This window comes from Apium graveolens, chromosome 2 (genome assembly GCF_009905375.1).
Source record: "Apium graveolens cultivar Ventura chromosome 2, ASM990537v1, whole genome shotgun sequence".
Classification (NCBI taxonomy): Eukaryota; Viridiplantae; Streptophyta; class Magnoliopsida; order Apiales; family Apiaceae; genus Apium; species Apium graveolens.
Window position 1 is genome coordinate 36,417,518 of NC_133648.1, and position 20,585 is coordinate 36,438,102.

The 20,585-nt window shown below is 31.6% G+C and overlaps 2 protein-coding genes across 2 annotated transcripts; both read left to right on the top strand.

The window, feature by feature from the left end:
* Positions 1-10,186: 10,186 nt before the first annotated feature.
* Positions 10,187-13,847, top strand: LOC141705901 (protein FAR1-RELATED SEQUENCE 5-like). The gene is made up of 5 exons (XM_074508766.1): positions 10,187-10,357; positions 10,928-11,780; positions 11,910-12,150; positions 12,377-12,937; positions 13,208-13,847. The coding sequence occupies exons 1-3, from the start codon at positions 10,318-10,320 to the stop codon at positions 11,911-11,913; spliced, it is 897 nt and encodes a 298-aa protein (XP_074364867.1). The 5' UTR covers positions 10,187-10,317; the 3' UTR covers positions 11,914-12,150; positions 12,377-12,937; positions 13,208-13,847.
* On the top strand, positions 12,527-13,795 carry LOC141688322 (uncharacterized). Its single transcript, XM_074492883.1, has 3 exons — positions 12,527-12,937; positions 13,208-13,231; positions 13,523-13,795. The coding sequence occupies exons 1-3, from the start codon at positions 12,527-12,529 to the stop codon at positions 13,793-13,795; spliced, it is 708 nt and encodes a 235-aa protein (XP_074348984.1).
* Positions 13,848-20,585: the final 6,738 nt, after the last annotated feature.

Sequence of the window (20,585 nt, forward strand, 5' to 3'; positions counted from 1 at the left end):
TATGTTTTTTAGAAAAGAGAGTTTTGTCTATGACACCTCTAATAAAGCTATTTTCAATAAGAAATTCAGAGAGAGTGTCATACCATTTTCTTGGTGACTGTTTTAGCCCATAGATAGCCTTGAAAAGAAAGAAGACAAAATCCATATGATCTGGATCTTCAAAACCAGGAGGTTGCTCTACATATACCTCTTCATCCAGCTTTCCATTCAGAAAGGCGCTCTTGACATCCATTTGATAAACTTTAAAGTTTGAAAATGCTGCGAATGCCAGAAATATCCTGATGGCCTCAAGTCTAGCCACTGGAGCATAGGTTTCATCATAATCAATACCTTCAGCTTGAGAATACCCTTTAGCTACCAGTCTTGCCTTGTTTCTTGTAACCACACCATCTTCATCTAGTTTATTCCTGAATACCCACCTTGTACCAACAGCTTTCTTGTGTACAGGCCTAGGTACCAGTTTCCAGACTTGTTGACTTTCAAACTGATTGAGTTCATCTTGCATAGCAATCACCCAATCTGGATCAGTTAGTGCTTTTTCAATTTTCTTAGGTTCCATCTCAGAAAGAAATCCTGAGAACAGACACTCATTTTGAGTAGCACGTCTAGTTCTGACTCCAACATCTGGATCACCAATAATCAACTCAAAAGGGTGAGCTTTATTCCAGACAGTCTGTCTTGGAAGATTTGATCTTGATGATTCGCCTTGAAATTCATTGTGATGTTGTGTCCTATTAGATGATCCTTCAGCATCTCCCCCTGAGTTGTTGCCATGTTGACTTGAAGATTCTCCGTCAGTAGCAGTGGTATCTCCATTGTTTCCAGAGTTTCCATCACTATTACCTTGAGTATTATCAGGATTAACAGGTTCTTGAACAGCAACAACCTCAGGTTCTTGACCATGTTCTGACTCTGAATCTGACGTATCATCAAACTTCAGTTTCTCAGAAGGATCTTCAGTTTGGATACTAGGGAGTTTAGTGTCATCAAATGTAACATTGACACTTTCAGTTACTTTGTGTTGATCAATGATATACACTCTATATGATCTTCTTCCATATCCAACAAAAATACCCTCATATGCCTTTGCCTCGAACTTACCACGACGATCATCTCCATCCTTGAGCACGAAGCATCTGGCACCAAATACATGAAAGTATTTGATAGAAGGTTTCTGTTCATTCAAAATCTCATAAGGAGTTTTCATGAAGTCTTTGTTGATTAGAGTTTGATTCTGAGTATAACATGCAGTATTGACAGCTTCAGCCCAAAAGTACATTGGAAGACCTGATTCATTTAACATCGTTCTTGCAGCTTTAATCAATGTACGATTCTTCCTTTCTACCACTCCATTTTGCTGAGGGGTTCTAGGAGCTGAAAATTGTCTGGTAATCCCTTTGTCTGTACAGAATCCATTTAGAAGTGCATTCTTGAATTCTGTTCCATTATCTGACCTTATTGCTCTAACAGGGACGTTAGAATCTAACTCAATCATCTTGATATGATCAATCACAACTTGTGGTGTTTCATCCTTAGAGTGAAGAAATAAAACCCACGTATACTTGGAATAGTCATCAACTATCACAAGACAGTAACACTTCTTTGACATAGAAAGGATATTAACTGGACCAAATAAATCCATGTGCAATAATTGCAGAACACCAGTTATGGAAGATGTGTCAGTGCCTTTGTGACTTGCTTTCTTTGACTTTCCTTTCTGGCAAGCCTCACATAGTCCTTCTGGAGAGAATTCCAGCTGAGGCAGACCTCTTACCAATTCTCTTTTGACAAGAGAATTCATTGTCTTGAAATTGAGATGGGAAAGTCTCTTGTGCCATAGCCAACTCTCATTTGACGATGCTTTTGCATAGAAACAATTGACTTCAAGATTGCTTCCAGAGTTCATGTCAGCTACGAACAGATTTCCCTTCCGTATTCCCATTAAGGAGGGTTTTTCACTTTTCTTGTGCAGAATCTGACACTTCAGCTTGTCGAATAAAACATTGTAGCCGTTGTCACAGAACTGACTAATGCTAAGCATATTGTGTTCAAGTCCTTGCACAAGATATACATTTTCAATGATAACATTTCCAGCTTGCAAACAGCCATATCCCTCCATTAAACCTTTGCTGTTATCTCCAAAGGTAACCACTGGGCCAGCTTTCTCAACCACATTTGATAGCAGGGCTCTATCTCCGGTCATATGTCTTGACGATCCACTGTCAAGAATCCACACTACCGGTTGTACCTGTTTAATGCCCTGCAATACAAATGGATTAGAACTTCTTCGGAACCCAAGCTTGGCTGGGTCCGGCATACTTGTAAAATTGGCCTTTATCAGGCAAAACAACATTCTTAATTTCACTATTCTCAACATTCTCAATGACTGAACATTTGACCTTTAAAACAGCCTTATCAGATTTATGTTTAGGCTTAGGCACAAATGTCTCCTTTCTAGCTTTAGGAGGACTAGCAGTCTTAGACCTATCATGCTTTCTATTATTCACATGCTGACGAGGAGTAGTCTTATCATTAGAAGCATGCTTACCATTAAAATAAGCAAACAACAGATTAAAAGCACAAGACATACAATCAGGAACACCACATGCTTTATGAGAAGGATTAACAATAGGCAACTTATGCATGGTAGACATGGCATTTGTGCTATCCAACTCATGTGTGTCTGAGTTAGTCTCAGTTGCTTTCACAACCTTGACTGGAACTTTTGACACACTTGACTTGGAGACAGCTTTCCCATTAGCATTATCTTCAGCACGGATTTCTTCTTGAATAATAAAAGAGGTCTCATCAAATGGTTCAGCAATTGATTCCTTATAGAGGGGTTCATCAACACCCTTAAGCACATGTGGTACTTCCCTGCCTTTAGCACATACATGAGGAGGGGAGTTTATGCCTAATTTTCCAATAGCAGCATTGTAATCATAACCTATTCCATGTGTTTGATTAACAGCTTGCTTATTGTAAAACTCTTTGGACTTCGAACAAGAATTAAAGTAAGCTTTAACCTTAGCCTCAAGACCGGTGATCTTGTCTTTGAGAATAGTTTCGAGTTGTCTATAACAGTCAACTCTATTCTCTAGAAAAGATACTTGGTCTTTAAGTTTATCTTGATTAATGTGCACAAGTCTTAATTCATTGACCTCTTTCTCAAGGTCTTTGATTTGTTGATTTAACAATTCATTATCACGACGAGCACAATCTAAGTTACCTCTTAGATGATAAACCATTTCAGCATCAGAAAGTTTTACCTCTTTTCTTGACGATGAGGTGCTTGCATCACTAGCCATGAGAGCAAGATTCCCAACTTCTTCATCTTCACTGTCAGTATCATCCCAGCTTCTTCCCTTTGCCAGGTACGCCCTTTCAGATTTACTCTTCTGATTAGAATCGTAAGAGTTCTTCCTTGCTTGTTTTGGCTTCCTGCATTCTGTGGCAAAGTGTCCCAACTCATTACAGTTGAAGCATCGAATGGTGCTTCGATCAACCATCCCTGTTTTATACCCACCACTGCTGGTGTTAGAGGATGAAGATCCACCTTTCTGGAATCTGTTGTAGTTGGACTTGTACTTGAACTTGGGATTCCTTTTGAATCTGACATTTGAGAATCTCTTGACAATCAGGGCCATTGACTCATCCTCCAATTGCTCCAGTTCTTCCAAGGAATAATAATCATCTCCTGATTGATTTGTAGTAGGTGAATCAAATTCTGCTACTATCACATTATCTTCAACCTTGGAAGACTGTACCATTCTATCTGACTGTTGAGATTGTTGTTGATATAGTGGTTGTTGTTGTTGTTGTTCATCAGCTACCAGAGCAGTAGACGTGCTGACCACTCTTCCTTTCCCGTAAACTTCCTTCTGCTGAATCTGCTCCAACTCATAAGTCTTTAACACACCATAGAGCCTTTCCAAAGAAATCTCACTCAGATCTCTTGCTTCTCTTATGGCAGTGATTCTATGTTCGAGATGAGTTGGCAGTGTTAAAAGGAACTTTTTATTGACCTCCCTGATGGAATAGTATTTACCATTAATGTTCAGGTTGTTGATCAATGCATTGTACCTCTCAAACACTTTAGTGATTCCTTCTCCTGGATTAGATTTGAAGTATTCATACTCAGAGGTTAGGATTTCTAGTTTGTTCTCCCTAACTTCCTCTGTGCCTTCATTAATAATCTCAATAGTTTCCCAGATATGTTTAGAATCTTTACAATTCATCACATGTCTGTTCATTAGGGGATTAAGGGAATCTACTAAGATTAATTGAAGGCTAGCATCCAGGGAAGCTTCTTCTATTTCAGCAGAAGAGAAGTCCTCAGGATCCTTCACATAAGTTCTCGCTTTGGTGATCACCACATCATTCTCTATTACCTCTGGTTCAATAACCATAGGAATTTTTGGACCCTTCTTCAACACTTGCAAATATTTGGGATTAGCAACCTGTAAAAACAGTAGCATCTTCTTCTTCCACATCACATAATTTTCTTTATCGAAAAGTGGAATTTTAACGGTTCCAACTTTTTGTGTAGTCATTATGAATTTTTGAGTGAATAAAAATTCAAGAAGTGAAAGAAACACAAAAGTCTAGGATATTGATTTGTACGTTAATCAGAAGGCTCTGATACCAATTTTTAGGTCCCAATTTGTTTGTAGAAGGGGGGGTTGAATGCAAACAATACCGTTTCGTCGAATAAAATGCGGAATAAAATTGTGAAACAAAATTCAAGTTAAATAAAACTTTTATTAAACTTGAAAGGTGTTACAACTACGGTATCGATTACAAGGGATTAATCTCAAATCAATTATTACAAATTTAGAATAAATTCGACATGAACTTTTTCTATTTTTGTAATTAAAAGATCAAATGCTAAAAGCGATTTGAGATTAAGTTCTAGGGATTTTAATCCGCTAGATTGATATACAAGAACAAGATAAGTAATTCTAGTGGTTTGGATTTAACATTAACAAACTAGAATATTTGATCTTGAATAAGCAGATGAATGATGAAATATTTTCTTTTGTTTTCTGCTGTGTTTTTTTCTTGTTCTGTATGTGCTGCTCTCTTGATTTTTGATATTGTCTTCTGCTTCTTTTTAAACAATCACAGCCAAAGTTGTTGAACTGGTGTGACAATCTATTTGAGCTTGAAGGACTTTCGGTGAGACAATCTATTAGAGCTAGGAAGACAATTAAAATGAACTAGCATGACTTTCGGTATGACTATTGATTGTCATACCGATTGTCATAGTAGTACAATTGAAATTGTTTTTCTGAATACATAATTGATTTTAATCTAATTGAAAATTCTATCAATACAATCAACTGAATTAGCAAGACATTCGGTATGACTATCAATTGTCATACCGATTGTCATACTAGTACAATCAGTTGTCTTTTTAGAATTAACACAGATTTTAATCAATTATTATTCTGAAAATCCTCAATATTAATTCTAAATTAATTAATCAATTTAATTCAATTAATCAATAAATTAATCCTTGCAGATATAATTTATTCTCTTAATTAAATTATATGACTTAATTAATTAATAGAGAATTAATACTATCCCTGAGCAGCATCCATTCTTCTGACAATCTTCTGAAAGTCTCTGAGACTTATGAATCAATTTCGTCACTTCAATGCTGACACTCGATGTACTGTCTGGTTCATGAGTGACTAACTTTCGTGACGTTTCTTCATGTCTTGACTTTGTTGTTCTGATTGAATCCTTGTAATAAATGATACCTTGACGAGATCTCTGTCACTTGATTAAATCCACGATCTTGATTTATATCACTGAGGCATGATCAAATTCTTGAACTTCTTCCAGTGAATCTTCAAGTCTCCAGATGAACAATGTTTCTTTATTCTTTGACAGATGTTACTTTGTGAGATCTCTCTGATGCTTGATCCACTATTTACTTATTACATTCTTATTTGAGTTGAGTTAAATACTCGAATAAATGAGTAGGCTATGACATATGCCTTTCAATATTGTTTCCTATGCTACAGGTAAGTAGTTTTGTTGCTCTTATCATAAGAGTCTATGGTTTGTCCGTGCTTAGTTTTTATTGATATCATTTTTTAGGGGGAGGATGAGGTAAAAGAAAAAAGAACACTTCTGACATTATGTGATCTTCACCAGCAGAAGGTGTGGTTCGATGATAGAACAGCTAACGCTATATGCTTATCCTGCTTTCACACATCACCAAAGTGAGGACCATCTTTGACAGTTATATATATATAAATCTTATTTCAAGCATTGTATTTAGGCATTATGAACTTATGTTTTTTATTTTTCAGAATCATAAGTGGTGTTGGACATAACAAGTTTGCTTTCCTATATCAGTATTTTAAATAGTTTTCTGATTTTAAATTTGAAAACATTTAGGCAAATAACACGGGAACAACATCAAGCAAAAAGAAAAAGAAAGCTAAATTGCAGCGTGTCATTCGTAGCATGAAAAAGCAGCAGCGCCAGTCTTCGGAAAAGACAACTAGCTTGAGTTCATATTCACCTCTTAACCATTTAAATGATGCTCAGGTAAATAATATTAACCTGAGGTTTTGGATATTACTGATGGTCATGTTGTTTAGAAGAGTGATATAGCTGTTCATACTTATATCTTGTCTACAAAGATATAAGAGTGATAATATTAACCATAATGTATTGTCATAGTAAGAACATTAGATAAAAGTCCGTTCTTCATCAAACACCACTAAAACTTACAAAAAGTTCGGGAAGTATGACGAGAACATACAGTAGAAACCTCCTTCAAAATTAAGTAGCTATTCTATAGAATTATTTCGTACTTAATTTCCTTGATCTTAAGTAAGCTCTATTAGTTAAAGTGAAAGCATTTCTCAGTATTAAATTTAGAAAATGTGCCACTAAAGATTTAAATTGATCTTAATATTTCATAGGTTTTGGCTCACGTCACTATTTTCAAATTAGAGTTTCTTACCTCTTCTACTTAATGTTTTCTTTGGTTTAAATTACATTCTAATTAACAAACAATGGGTTACATAATTTTTGGGACTTTTGCAGTTGTCTAAAGCCTGACCACATTAAACGGAGGTCCTGGGCATTAGTACGGACACTGAAGCAAGAGATTGAGATGGTGACCTTTTGTCCAATTTGTAGAGATATTCATTTATGAATCATCCATATCTATTGTCATATATGTCTAAAGTTCATATTGCCCCCACCCTTTTAATTTTTACCAAGTTTTCTACTGTGTACTCTGTATTTGATCTCTTAGTTTCAATTTTATCTCTTTGGGGTTTCAATAGCTGTGTGTGCTTTTCTTTTCTTCTACACGTGTTTGAATAATTGCAGCACTTAGATAGCAAATTTTGGGGCTAGCCTTTCATACTCCTTACCTTTATTTGATGATGCAGAATCTGTATATTGCAAATGTAAGGAAGTGGTGGTCATAGGATTACCTCCTATTGGATGTGCTCCTTACTAATTCTGCCAGTATCATAGTAGGAATGGGAAGTGCGTCCAGATGATATATGACATGATAACGAAGTTCAATTTTGCTGTGAGATACATGGTTCAGGAACTCAATTATAAGTTACATGACGTTGATATCATATTTTGTGATATATTTGAAGGTGCTATGTACATAATAAAGAATCATAATCGCTTTGGTGAGATTCTCTTTAACTTATTTTGTTGTATTTCAGTGTATTTGAAAGTAGCGTCAATTGATTATAATGTGCTATATAAATATAAATTGTTGGAAACTATATGCCAAACTCATTCAAAAACAAAACAAACCTTTATACTTAATTTTTCCCTTAAAGTTTACATGCAAGTTACGATAGTGATTTATTTCATATACGAAATTTACCATGTTCATGAGGAACCTTTGCTTGGAGTAATCAGGGTAGTTGAATAGTTGTACATGTCCAACCAAGTCTGCTTGCACCTGTTTGTGGGCTACCATTCACTAAAGTTCTTCTTTTGGTTCCAACTTGGATTTGAGGCCTATTTTTGCCTCGAAAGCATAGATGAGCCCTTGCTATTGCATATTTTGGCCCTTATTTTTTTGCTTGGTGTTAAAAACCCCGTCAACTAAGTCACTGATAGTAAGTTGCTTTTTCATTCAATAGAATTATTTTTATTTTAATTAATGTTGTTAATTTTTATTAAGTTCAAATGTTATTTTAATTACTTTACGAAAATGTTGTTGTATTTTTGTTCAGTTTTTATGTTACTATATAAGATATGATTTGGATCAAAAAAAATATATAAGATATGATTTAATTGTTGGTAATTGGTCTGGAAATGAAATCATGATATCCAATAGAAGTGGAATAGGAACAAATGTACAGAGACGGCTCTACTACTTAGTGATATGGTGTGCCACATTCTAATTGCATCTTACATCTACTGATGAACTAAAGAAGCATATTTCTTTCGAGAACTTTGAATTTTCGAAGCTTGGACAGACACTTCTCCACGCAAAGGTCTATTACTGTGTTACATAATCTCTATTTTGCTACTTATTTATTAGCGATGTAGTTTTACTATTGTCTATACACGAACTACATTTGAGTTAAAGCCCTGCTCAAAATTTTAGAAGCTTTATCTTAAAATATTTCAAGATATATACAAATTAAATTTAGATGGAAAAAAGGAAATTATCGTTCAGTATGCTTAGATTCTTTATTTTGTGCACACTGTCAGTATGTTAGAAATTTATAAAATTTCTCAGAGTCACACAAAAAAGTTTACTTGATGATATAGTAATAGAGGCCATGGTGCTTCTCTTTGTTTGCAAAAGAAACAAGCTGGAAAGCAAGTTGGCTTTAATAACTGGAGCAACAAGTGGCATTGGGAAAGAAACTGCAATAAGATTTATCTCCAAAGGTGCCAAAGTAGTGATAGCTTATATTCAGCATCAACTTAGGATGGACTTAGCAACAGAACTTGGATCAAATGCCTCATTCGTTCCTTGCAATGTTACGAAAGCGTCAAATATATCTAATGCAGTTAATTACGCTTTAGCTCCATCAATTTAACTCTTTTGTATTTCTTTTGCGTATTTTTTAAAAATCAGAACAATACGCTTCCAAACTTCTGAATTTGGAGAACCGATTATATGTAATCAGTTGATTGTCCTCTTAATATATTAAAAAATCAACGCCTCGCGAAGCGGGCATGCATGCTATATATATATATATATATAAAAAGAAAATCAGTAATTATATAAGCCCGTTATATCAATCAAATCCAAGTAATTATATTTAGTTATTTTGAATTTTTACTTTACTCAGGGTTGAATCTTTTTTTGTTTTACCTCAGATGAGTAATATATTATTTTTTAGTCCGTGTCATTATATCGCACAACGAATTATTTTCAATTTAATTTTTTTAATAGCGTCAACAATATTTATTATCTTCTTTTAGGATGATGCAACAAATCCAATTTACTACATTTAATTTTTTTATTTGTTATTATAGCCCGAATCAATAATATAATTTTATTTAAATATGGATGAATAATGTATATTATTTCATTTTATCTCGTGTCACTATACCCACCAACGGACTATCTTTTGTTGTAGACGGTTCAGTAGTATAATTTTTTTGGTCATCGTGAATAGTATATTTTTTATTTTTTTGAGAATATTATACATATTTATTTTTATATATATTTATATAATTACATTATTAAATATTAATTTAATAATGAGAGTGTTAATAATTTAGCTTATGAAAAATTAGAATCGCAATTACTCAAATAATTAAATAATATATCAACACAATTGTCTACTACTATGTTGAATCGGAGACCTTATGGGTTGGCTATACAAAGTCATGTGAAATTCGGTGGAGTGAAGACTCCATGGTATTGTGGTATTGATTGTCGAGTTAGGTTAGCAACATGAATAGAAGAGTAGTCTGGTTGCTTTTAATTTTTTTATTTTTATGAAAATAATTTTTTTATATATATAGGCAAATGATCAAATAGAAAGCGAATTTAAAATAAAATCTAAAAACTAATTCTGCACCGTTGATCTATTTGCTCCCTGATTAATCACAGCCGTTCATTTCCTTTATTAAAAAAAGAAAAAGACAGAGATACGCATATTAATCACAGCATAACCATTTTTAGTTTCTCTCTCTCTACTCTTTCTCTCTCCTCAATCTGTCTCTCTCTCGTACATCTCTATCTCTCGAAACTCTATTTGGATACAATCTCTCTCGAAGCTATCTTTGGATACTATCTCTGTTTCTTCGTCTCATTCGTATGCGCTTGGATCATTAATTAGCTTTTTCAAGATGATAACAACAGATTTGTTGAAAATTAGTAATAATCAAGGTAAATATGTATTTTTTTTATTTATGTTACTATTTTTGTTAAATAAATTTGTGGTTTATTTGATTTAATACTTTAATTCGATGTAATTTCCAGTCAATTATTGTTTCTAACTTTTTTAGTGATTGTTTGCTTTTTTAAACTATTTTAGTGATTTTTTCTGTGAATACTTGATATTGCTATAACCAAAGTTTTTTTAATGTTGAATTGATTTGAAAGTTGAATTAGATGAAAGTTATATTCATTATTTTGTGTATTGTTTTGAGTATTTTTACTGATTCACTGTTTAACTGTTTCAATGCTTGAGTTAGATTTAGCTGTTTAAATGATGAAAGTTATCTTTTTGTTAAACTGATTCGAAAGTTAAATTAGATGAAAGTTATATTCATTAGTTAGATTGAGTATTTGAGCTATTTATATTCATGTTTCTTATGAAAGTGTTTAAAGCGTTAATGAATCAATTACGGATTATATGTTTTAGTTGAGTTTTTCACTTTTTTAGTTATTTATACTTTTTATACATTTTTAATCCATTTATAATTATGTTAATCAAGGATATGTTTTTATGGTTAGGTTCGAGTTGGGGCGACTCGTCTCGGATTAATTCTGGTATAATTAGTAGTGGAGGTTCAGAAGTTAGTGAAAGTTCAGTAACAGATTATATTGTTTCACCTGGTGGTATGAAGTATTATTTGCCTAGTTATGTAGGTGATATTTGTGTGCCATTCGAGAATCAAGTCTTTGACAGTTTAAATAAAGGTTACTGTTTTTACAAAGAATATGCTTGGTTGAGTGGTTTCGGTGTTCGCAAGATAACAGAGAAGAAAGATGCTGATCGGACTATTACACTCAAATATTTTGTTTGTAGTTGTGAAGAATTCAACGATCCTTATGATGAAAAGAAAGCTCTTAAGAAAAGACGCACAGTTTCTCAAAGGTGTGGATGCAAAGCCAAAATGATCTTGAAGTACATGGGTGATAACAAGTATTTTATTAAAACTTTTGTTGAATTGCACAACCATCCATTAGCTAGTGAAACTGGTCGGCAGTTTTTGAAGGCTAATAGGGAGATGAATATTAGTCTTAGAACTATTTGTTTTGATTCGTCGAAAGTGAATATTGGTGTCAGCAAAAGTTTTTATTTTGCGAAGGAAATGGCTGGTGGTTATGGGAATGTAAGTGCCAACTTACATGATTTTAGAAATTTTAGTAGGGATGTTAAATCATTTGTTAGTGAAAGAGATGGGCAAATGATCATTGACAAGTTTAAAGTCATTCAGGAAACTTCAGAATCTTTTTATTTTGCTTATGAGGTTGATTCTGATGGGCACTTGACAAAACTTTTTTTGGCTGATGCAATTGGTCGACGAAATTTTGAGCTTTATGGTGACACGGTATCTTTTGATACGACTTTTTATACAAATAAGTAAGAAACGTGTACATTTTATAGAATAACTAGTAAATTTTTCTATAGTATTTAGTGATTATGTTAGTAATTACTATTGATTTTCATGATACAAGTACAATATGATATTTTCCCCTTTCACTGGTGTAGATAAACACGACAAGTGTGTTACTTTTGCTGCTTGCCTTTTGTCACATGAGAATATTGAGGATTATACTTAGGCTTTTGATCACTTTGTCAAAGCTATGGGAAGAAATCCAGTTATCATTCTTACTGACCAGTGTCCTGCTATGAAGGTCGCTGTACATAATTCATTTTCTGATAAAATGGTTTAATTGCTAGTAAGCATCGTCTATGCATGTGGCACATTATGCAAAAAATCCCTATCAAGGTATTGTTTATATAAAGATTAATTTTTTTATTATTATTCTTTCTTACATTATTTCATAGTTAGATACTAAATGTTAATTACTGTATTAATATTGTAGTGGAGCAACTTTTGTGAAGTTGTAATTTATTATATTTTACAAGCAATCACTAATGCTCTCAAAGAAATGTCACATTAAAATGGTCATCTTATATTACTGATAGTATGTTTCTTGTAAAAAAAATTACAGCTTGGTAATCGTTTCTGTAAAGAGACGGATTTTATGGAGAAAATGAAGACTTACATATGATCTTCAATTTTAGAGACTGATGAGTTTAAGAGAGGCTGGACGGAAGTTTTAAAGGAGTTCAAATTAGACGAGCATAAGTGGCTTTCAGACATGTATTCTATCAGATCTTCTTGGATTTCATCATTTTTTAGAGATGAGCCTATGTTTGGTCTAATGAGGACAACATCAAGATCAGAGAGTGAGAATTTCTTTTTTGGGCAGTTTCATAGGCAAGGAGACACTCTATGTGAATTTTGGTTGCATTTCCAAAGTGCAATGGAACAGCAAAGGAATGAAACTCAATGGCTGGATCATGAGTCAAAAACTTGCATTCCGGAGACATTATCAACATGGTTTATTGAAGATGATGCAACTTTTTTCACTCGTGCAATATTTTATAAAGTTCAGGAAGAAATAATTTCTTCTTGTTTGGATATGCAAATAAAGCGAATGAGTGAGGAGATAAATGGGGTTACGCACTTGGAAATCAGGGATGTCAAAGTTAAAAATAAACTATTCAAGGTGATATATTTTACTGGTTTTAAAAAGGTTGATGTTTTATAAATGACAGTAAGTGCTTATATGTTTAATGGTAGTAAGTTGATTTAATATTGCTTGGTTTTATCTGTTTGTAAATATTTTTTAGTTGCCCTAAATATTCTTGTATTCTATCAAAATTATTTAAGTATACTTTAGTTGCAAGCTTTAATTAGTTGTCTTTTAAGATTTAAAATTATTTTTAATGAGTTCTTTATTTAGTTTTTAACTTTTACATTTGAATTTTTTGACCAGGTGTCTGTTAGTAAGGATCATGCTGTTTGTTCATGTAAAAAATTTGTAATGTGTGGAATAGTTTGTAGACATGCCTTTTGTGGTTTGAAATAAATAGGAGTTACGAAGTTTCCTATGAGCCTTGCTCTAAATCGTTGGATGAAAATTGATAATTCAGGGATTATGTCTAATTCAGTTTCAGTATCAAATGATTACATAAAGATGCAATAAGCCTCTCTGAAATTGACAAATATCTGGTATGATTTTCGTCAAGCTGTTAGCAAGACTGGAATGGTATTTGAGAAGCTCAATTTTGTGCATTAAACTATAAAATAGTTGAATACTAATTTGGATGTTCAAGGTGGTTGTGATGTATTTACTAAGAGAGATCACATTGCTGCTATGGTTGGGGAACAGCCTAGCGAAGAAATTTATGTACTCGTGCCAAATGTGTGCAAGAACAAAGGAAACTACTTCAAAAGACTGATTGGCGTGAGAGAGAAAGCTCTGAATAAATCCAAAAAAAGAAGTCGGCAATGTTCGCTGTGTAAGGCATATACTCATGATGCGAGGAGATGTGTTAAGAGGAATAAAGTTGTGGCAGAGTAAATTGTTGAACTATATTAGTTAGATTACTCTGATATGATAAATTTAGTTTAGAAGGTAGTAACAGTACTTTAAATTTGTTGAAACAATTTTAAACTAGTCATGTCTCATAATTTTCTCTTTTATTGTTTTTGGCTTGTTACTGGAAATCAGTATATACTATTGTTTTTGTTATTGATGGAAAATCTGATTGGATTTTAACAATTATTTTGGAAACAGTTGTGAATGTGATATTTACAAGAGAGAGAGAGAGACAGAGAGATTGGAACAATTTAACCTCAATATCAAAATACTGCTAAAAAAGCTCTAACTGTATATGATTGTCAAATATATTGATTATTACTGATTTGTATGATATATTATACTAATTAGGACAATATCATAGTTGGACTTTTTTGTGATTGTGAATCTTGTGAAAAGTACTCCTTTAGCGAGATAGAATTCTTCCTTTCCCAAATTCTCCAGTATAAACCTTCATGGCTTGCCTTTCTTTCAGTTTTTCCTCTGTCCATCCTTTAAAAGTGGAAAATTTTCTCTCAACTAGCTGAACAGCCCTGTGCTTCACTCAGTCAACATAAAACAACTACAAATCACAAATAAAATAAGTTTTATTAGTGAAGATTAATAGTAATATTTATCAGCAAGTAATTATTTCAATGGAACAAAAGAATTATCTTACAGTAAAAAATATTTGTGAGCCTCTGAAGAATGTTAAAGCTGTATTATTCCAACTGTCTTTTGCCATTACTAGATATTGAATCAGAAAAGAAGCCCAGTTGTATAAAACACAACTATCCAAGCCATCAAATTTTACTAATTGTTTATCAACGTATGAATGAGTAGATGTTCCTATGAGAACGTTTGGTATAACACCTAAAAAATTGATTTTAAACATCTCTGTCACATTCTTTTCTTCTCCAATCTTCTCAACAACTCAAGCTGCTGTTATTTGCTCACTTGGAAACTGAGATAGTCATTCTTTCATTCTTCTGGAATTTTCTTCATTTATTACCGGTTCAACTTTTTTACCTCCATGAGGTAATCCAAGTACATATTTTATATATCCTCTTCAGTGATTTCAATATCTCCTTTCTCAATTTCTATCATCACACTCTTATGGTCAAATGCTTGAACTATTTTGAACTTAATTTTGATGGTATCATCTCAAATCAAAATCAAGCAATGCACCATATCCAGACTTTTCCACCCATTTTTTCTGATCATCAAATAGATGAAACACTACTTCGCTAAAAAGTCCTGGAGAGTTTCTAATTACATCTTTTTTCTGATTGTCATTTTCCTAATAGAATTCAATAATCAAAAAATTAATATTGCCAGCTAAAAAGTAATGTCTAGTCTCTTAACTATAAATATGATAATTATATAATGTTCTTTTTGTTATTAAATACTGATCTACGAAAACTAAAATATATATAATACAATTTAACACCTGATCATCCATATTTGCTTTTCTTTTGTAGGTTTTTCTTTTTTTTTGTTCTTGATCTTTATTCATCATTAATCTCTGAAAAACAGGAATATATATATATATATAAAGATTGTCAGTTATTCAGTTATTGATTAGTACAATGAATAAAGAACCAAAAATAAAAATGAATCAGTAAATATACTGATTGTATAGTTACTACTAATTAGTAATTGTTTAATATTATTATACCTTTCGACATAATTTTATTTTTTTATTTTCTCTTGTGCTCCTTCATCAATTGTTGTCTGTTCAGTAGTATCTTCATCTCTATTATCATCCACAGATTTGTCTTCAACCTGTTATATTAATGCCACGGAACATTTTGTTGGTTTAAAATATTGTTTGGGAACAAGGCATGCATAAAATTGTCAATTAGAATTTAGCTATATATATGAACCTTGCTGGAATCTTATGAATGAGTGTTAGGAAGAATATATAACATTCTTCATTCAGATGAGGCAAGTCTGGAATGTAGGTACATGTGTTCTCTATACACAAACTAGGCTAAACAAGTTCATCAAATCATACAAAAATTCTGTATCTGTCTAATTCAAGAAGGTACTTATATAATCTTTCATGCTCAACTAATAATCTGTCATCACTACTCACAAGTTAAATCCCCTGTACTACATTCACAACCACTGAAAAAAAGGTAAGATATTCTTGGCCTATATGTGTTTGTAGGAAGTATATTTCCATTCTGTTTTTATTATTGGTTGACTCTTTATAGTACTTTGTACGATTAGTTAAACTATAACATGTATAGTTTGAATTCATTAGTGAAAGTTCTAATTAGCTTTTCTAATCACCACCATCTTAACTTTGAAGACTAGAATCGTGTCAAATCACAAACATGGCATATATTTCTATACTACACACACACGGGTAGAATTTGAGTTTCTTTTGAATGAGTTCAGAAGATGGTGCTAAAAAAATTATGTTAAAACCATGCGAGCTACTCAAAAATCAATCCCCTATTTCTAGTTCTAAATAGGGTCGGCCTTGAAGTTTACGTCGTTCAAGTCAAAATCAGTTTACAAGACCCTAACTTATATACAAGCTTCAGTTTTCATATAACTAGTATTTAAAAAGAACTCAGAAAACCACTAAAAATTTGATTATTTTCATGTGTTTACAGAAAAATATCTCACGAAAAGGACTTAGTTGAGGTCTTTTAGCTCTTGCTTTCTTCCATTAAACTAGGTGGCATTGTAACATTTTCTTCCATAGAAGAATCCTTGTCTCTCCTTTTATTATTATGTTGATCCTCTACACATATTAAATTAATGATTAAATCCTTTTATTAAAAAAACACTAGATTCAAGTTATTAATTTAAAATTTTATATACCTTTGTGTACTTCTTTCATTATATCTTCATCTATGCTTTCAGAGTCTGTATAAGCAACCAACTCAAAAACTTTTCCTTTTGATGGTGATCTTAATTTTTGAAGGCGTGGACTTCTGCGTGCTTCCATTTTTTTTCTGCAAAAAATGCCATTACATATTATCATACAACAAATAAAAATATCTCAAAACATTGGTAACTGGATACAAATTTCATTTTACTGATTTTTTAAATAAACAAGCTTCATATCTAAGACACATAATTTTCTCATAGAAACATCTAATACATCTCTATGTATTTCCATTCACCAAATAGAAAAATATAAAATTGCTATGAATGCATTCCACTAAAACATTTAGTCACAAAAATCGAGATTAATTGAATGTAACATAACGTTCAAATAGCACTATCCAACTAATTATGTTCATTATTCATAGATATCTCCCAGGCATCCATACACAAACTCACAACAGAATTAGTATAAACTCGAAGTCTATTCCAACTAAAAAGCTCAACTCAACTTTTTATCCGGGCGTCCAAGCAAAATCCAGTCAATCCAAGCTCAAATTATCAATTCAAGTCTATTCCATTCCTTAAACAGCCCTAATTTCTAATAAATATCTCAACAAGTAATGCATTCATCGTTTCAAAATATATCTTGAAAATCAGTATGATCAGTATAATACAAACATCTAAACACATTAATCTAAGAAACAATATGAACCAAACCAGTAAAATACACAACACTTTTTGTTCACATAATCAAATCAGTAAGAGCATAAAAATTAGAATCAAAATTTTTTAATACATACTCTATTAGCAGTTAAATTAGTCTTAGATCAGTGATTAAATACTAATTAACATCTATTTGAACAATACAATAACAACATCACTTGATAGTTTAATGACAAAAATTAATTAAAAACCACAACAATAAAAAAACACATATTGAGTAATAATCAACTAATACAAGTGATAATCGATTGATGTTTACTGTCGATAAATTTTTCTAATAGAAACATCTGATGTTTCAAAATATATCTTGAAATCAGTAAAATCAGTAAAACTCAAACATCCAAACACATTAATCTAAGAAACATTATAAACCTAACCTATAAAATACATAACACTATTTGTTCACATAAATATTGATTTTAGACACAAATTAGAAACACAGATTTTTAAAACATACTCTATTATTAGTTAGATCAGTGATTAAATACTGATTAATATCTATTTCAACAAAACACAACATCAATTAGGAGGAGTATTAATCAGTAAGAGCATAAAATTTAAAAGCATAAATTATCAAAACATAATCTATTAGTAGTTAGATCAATGATTAAACACTGATTAACATCTTTTCAACAACACAATAACAACATCAATCAATATTTTCATGACAAAAATTAATTAAAACCCACAGAAATCACAAAAAAAACAACATGCATCTTTGAATACAACTTTATATTAACTAATACAACATATATCAACTAATAATCTACTAATGCAAGTGATAATTGATTAATGTTTACCGTTGATAAGTTTTTACTGATTTTTTGAAGAACAAGTTTCAGATCTACAAATTTCGAGTGATTTGTTTGATATTTGAACAGTTTCCTTCAAATTCGTACTGCTAATCTCTGTATAAAGTGATGAATGTGAATTTTTTTGTTTGATTTTAGACTGTTTGTAGCGGTTGGATTGAAATAAATGACTTTTAAGTCTGTAACTGTTTTGTATGTATCGTGTGTGTATATGCGCCAAATATAATTTTGAATATTGGGTAACTATTTTTTATTTTGGGCTGGTCTGGATGGTCTTATTTTTGGGCTGGTCTGGATGGTCTTATTTTTGGGCCAAGTTTGGGTTGGGCTGAGGTTTTTAGTTTTTATTTTAATTTGGTTTGTAGCTAAGGAGGATTTTATATATATATATATTTGTGTGTGTAAGTAGTTAAGGGTAATCCAGTAATTTTAACGTGTACCAAAAAACAGGTACCGTACCAAAACTTTTAATGTTTCGTCTTTTATATAATAATAATAGATAAAATCTTGAACTAGGAGAGAAAGTAGTTTAAATACCAAAAAAAGAATTATTGAATATTTTATTAAATTGTTCCCAATTATTAATTTAAACTTCAAATGATTGTTATTTACTGGATCAAATGGAAAAATCACCAAATATACATTTTTTACGTCTAATGGTATAATATAATTTATAATAAAATTCAAAATTATCACATATGTTTAAATTTAAATGTAAAAATCGGATTTTTATCATAATTTTTTCAAAAAGCCGGGCTTTTATCTGGATCGAACCGGATTTTTTATATGGGTTATTTTAAATACATGCTTTAATCCTAATTTTTCAGCCTTCGGGCATGCCAGTTTTTCAAGAAAAAGGAGGCCGATTTAAATTCTGCGGACCATGTCAAAATTTTATCCGGGTCGTGTTTTTTGAACTTCAAGCCGAATTGGATCGAATTTTAGATTTCGGATTTTTGAACATCTCTAATACTATAGTAGACTTATTTTAATAGCCGTAATATTGCATGATTGGTTGGTCGACACGGTAAATTTTTTTTGGTACTCATCATATTTAATTATTTTTACTTAATTAACCTAATTATTTTAAATAATGTATTACATTTCTATATATCTATCTATACATATAATATTATAATAGATAAAATAATAAAAATTTGATCGTCGAAACATGTTTTTTTGATACATATTGATTTACGAATTACCCTTAATTATAAGGGTCCATTTTACATTATTACCCTTAATTATAAATATTTTGAACTATATAATTAATACTAGAAGCTGAAAGCCTGTGACATAAATTTAGTATCTAAGCCCTCCCAAGAACGAGTCCAATCAATACACATTCAATAAATACCATTCTAAAATATAAGCCCAAAAGCGAGCCCAATCAACACACATACAATATATACCATTCTAAAATAAAAGAGCAACCCAATTTAGATCTTACTGAATAGGGTAACAACATTGAAATGGGTTCAATAACGGGAATTAAACTCCACGAACATCATATTTGACCGTAAAATCTATATTAAACTATAATAATCAGAATGGAGTATAATTTGATAACATTTTTTTTATTTGATTTGGTTATCCTCAATTATGATCGTCATATTTTCTTAATCAAATTATAGAGACCATTAGATCTAAATATTAAAAAAATATATTACTTAAGTTTCTGAGTTCGAATTCTGCCAACAACAAATATTTATATTATTATTTATATCTTACCCAAGTTCTCAAGTTTGAATCCCGCCAACAACAAATGTTATATTATAATTTAAAGATATAAATAAGCTCCCAAATTTGATTACGTATGAGACTTTTCATGGAAAGTCTTATTTAACATTGTTTAATTCTTATTTACTATTTAGTATGAGACTCGAGCTATTGTTGTATATTTTGATGTACTAGGGACTTTTTCCCGGGCTACGCAAACTTGCTATATGACAATTTATTAAACGTAAACTGTTATATAAATCAAAAAAATTGGTATATCGTATTCCGAGATGATGAACTCTTAAATGAACAAAAAAAATACATAAAAATGCACCAAAAAATATAATCGTCATTTTCAAAGAAAAATACAGGAACCTATTGTTTGATTAAAATCTCACATCAATGCCATGGTTATATTCCACACAAAAATTTCAGCGTTAAGGAATTGACGATTATAAGAAGTGAACTTATTAACAATCCGAACGCTTTGTTAGTTAATATAACACAGTACATTACCTCAATTATGATGCATAACTGGTATAGTTAGTGGCCATAAATGTTTATTTGTGTGAGTCATACCTTTATACTATACTCTTTATACTAAGCACAATATAATTTTCATTGACATTTTTGGAAATATTTGACAATGCTTAAAAAGTCCAATAGTGCATAATGCCAATGCTTGAAACGTC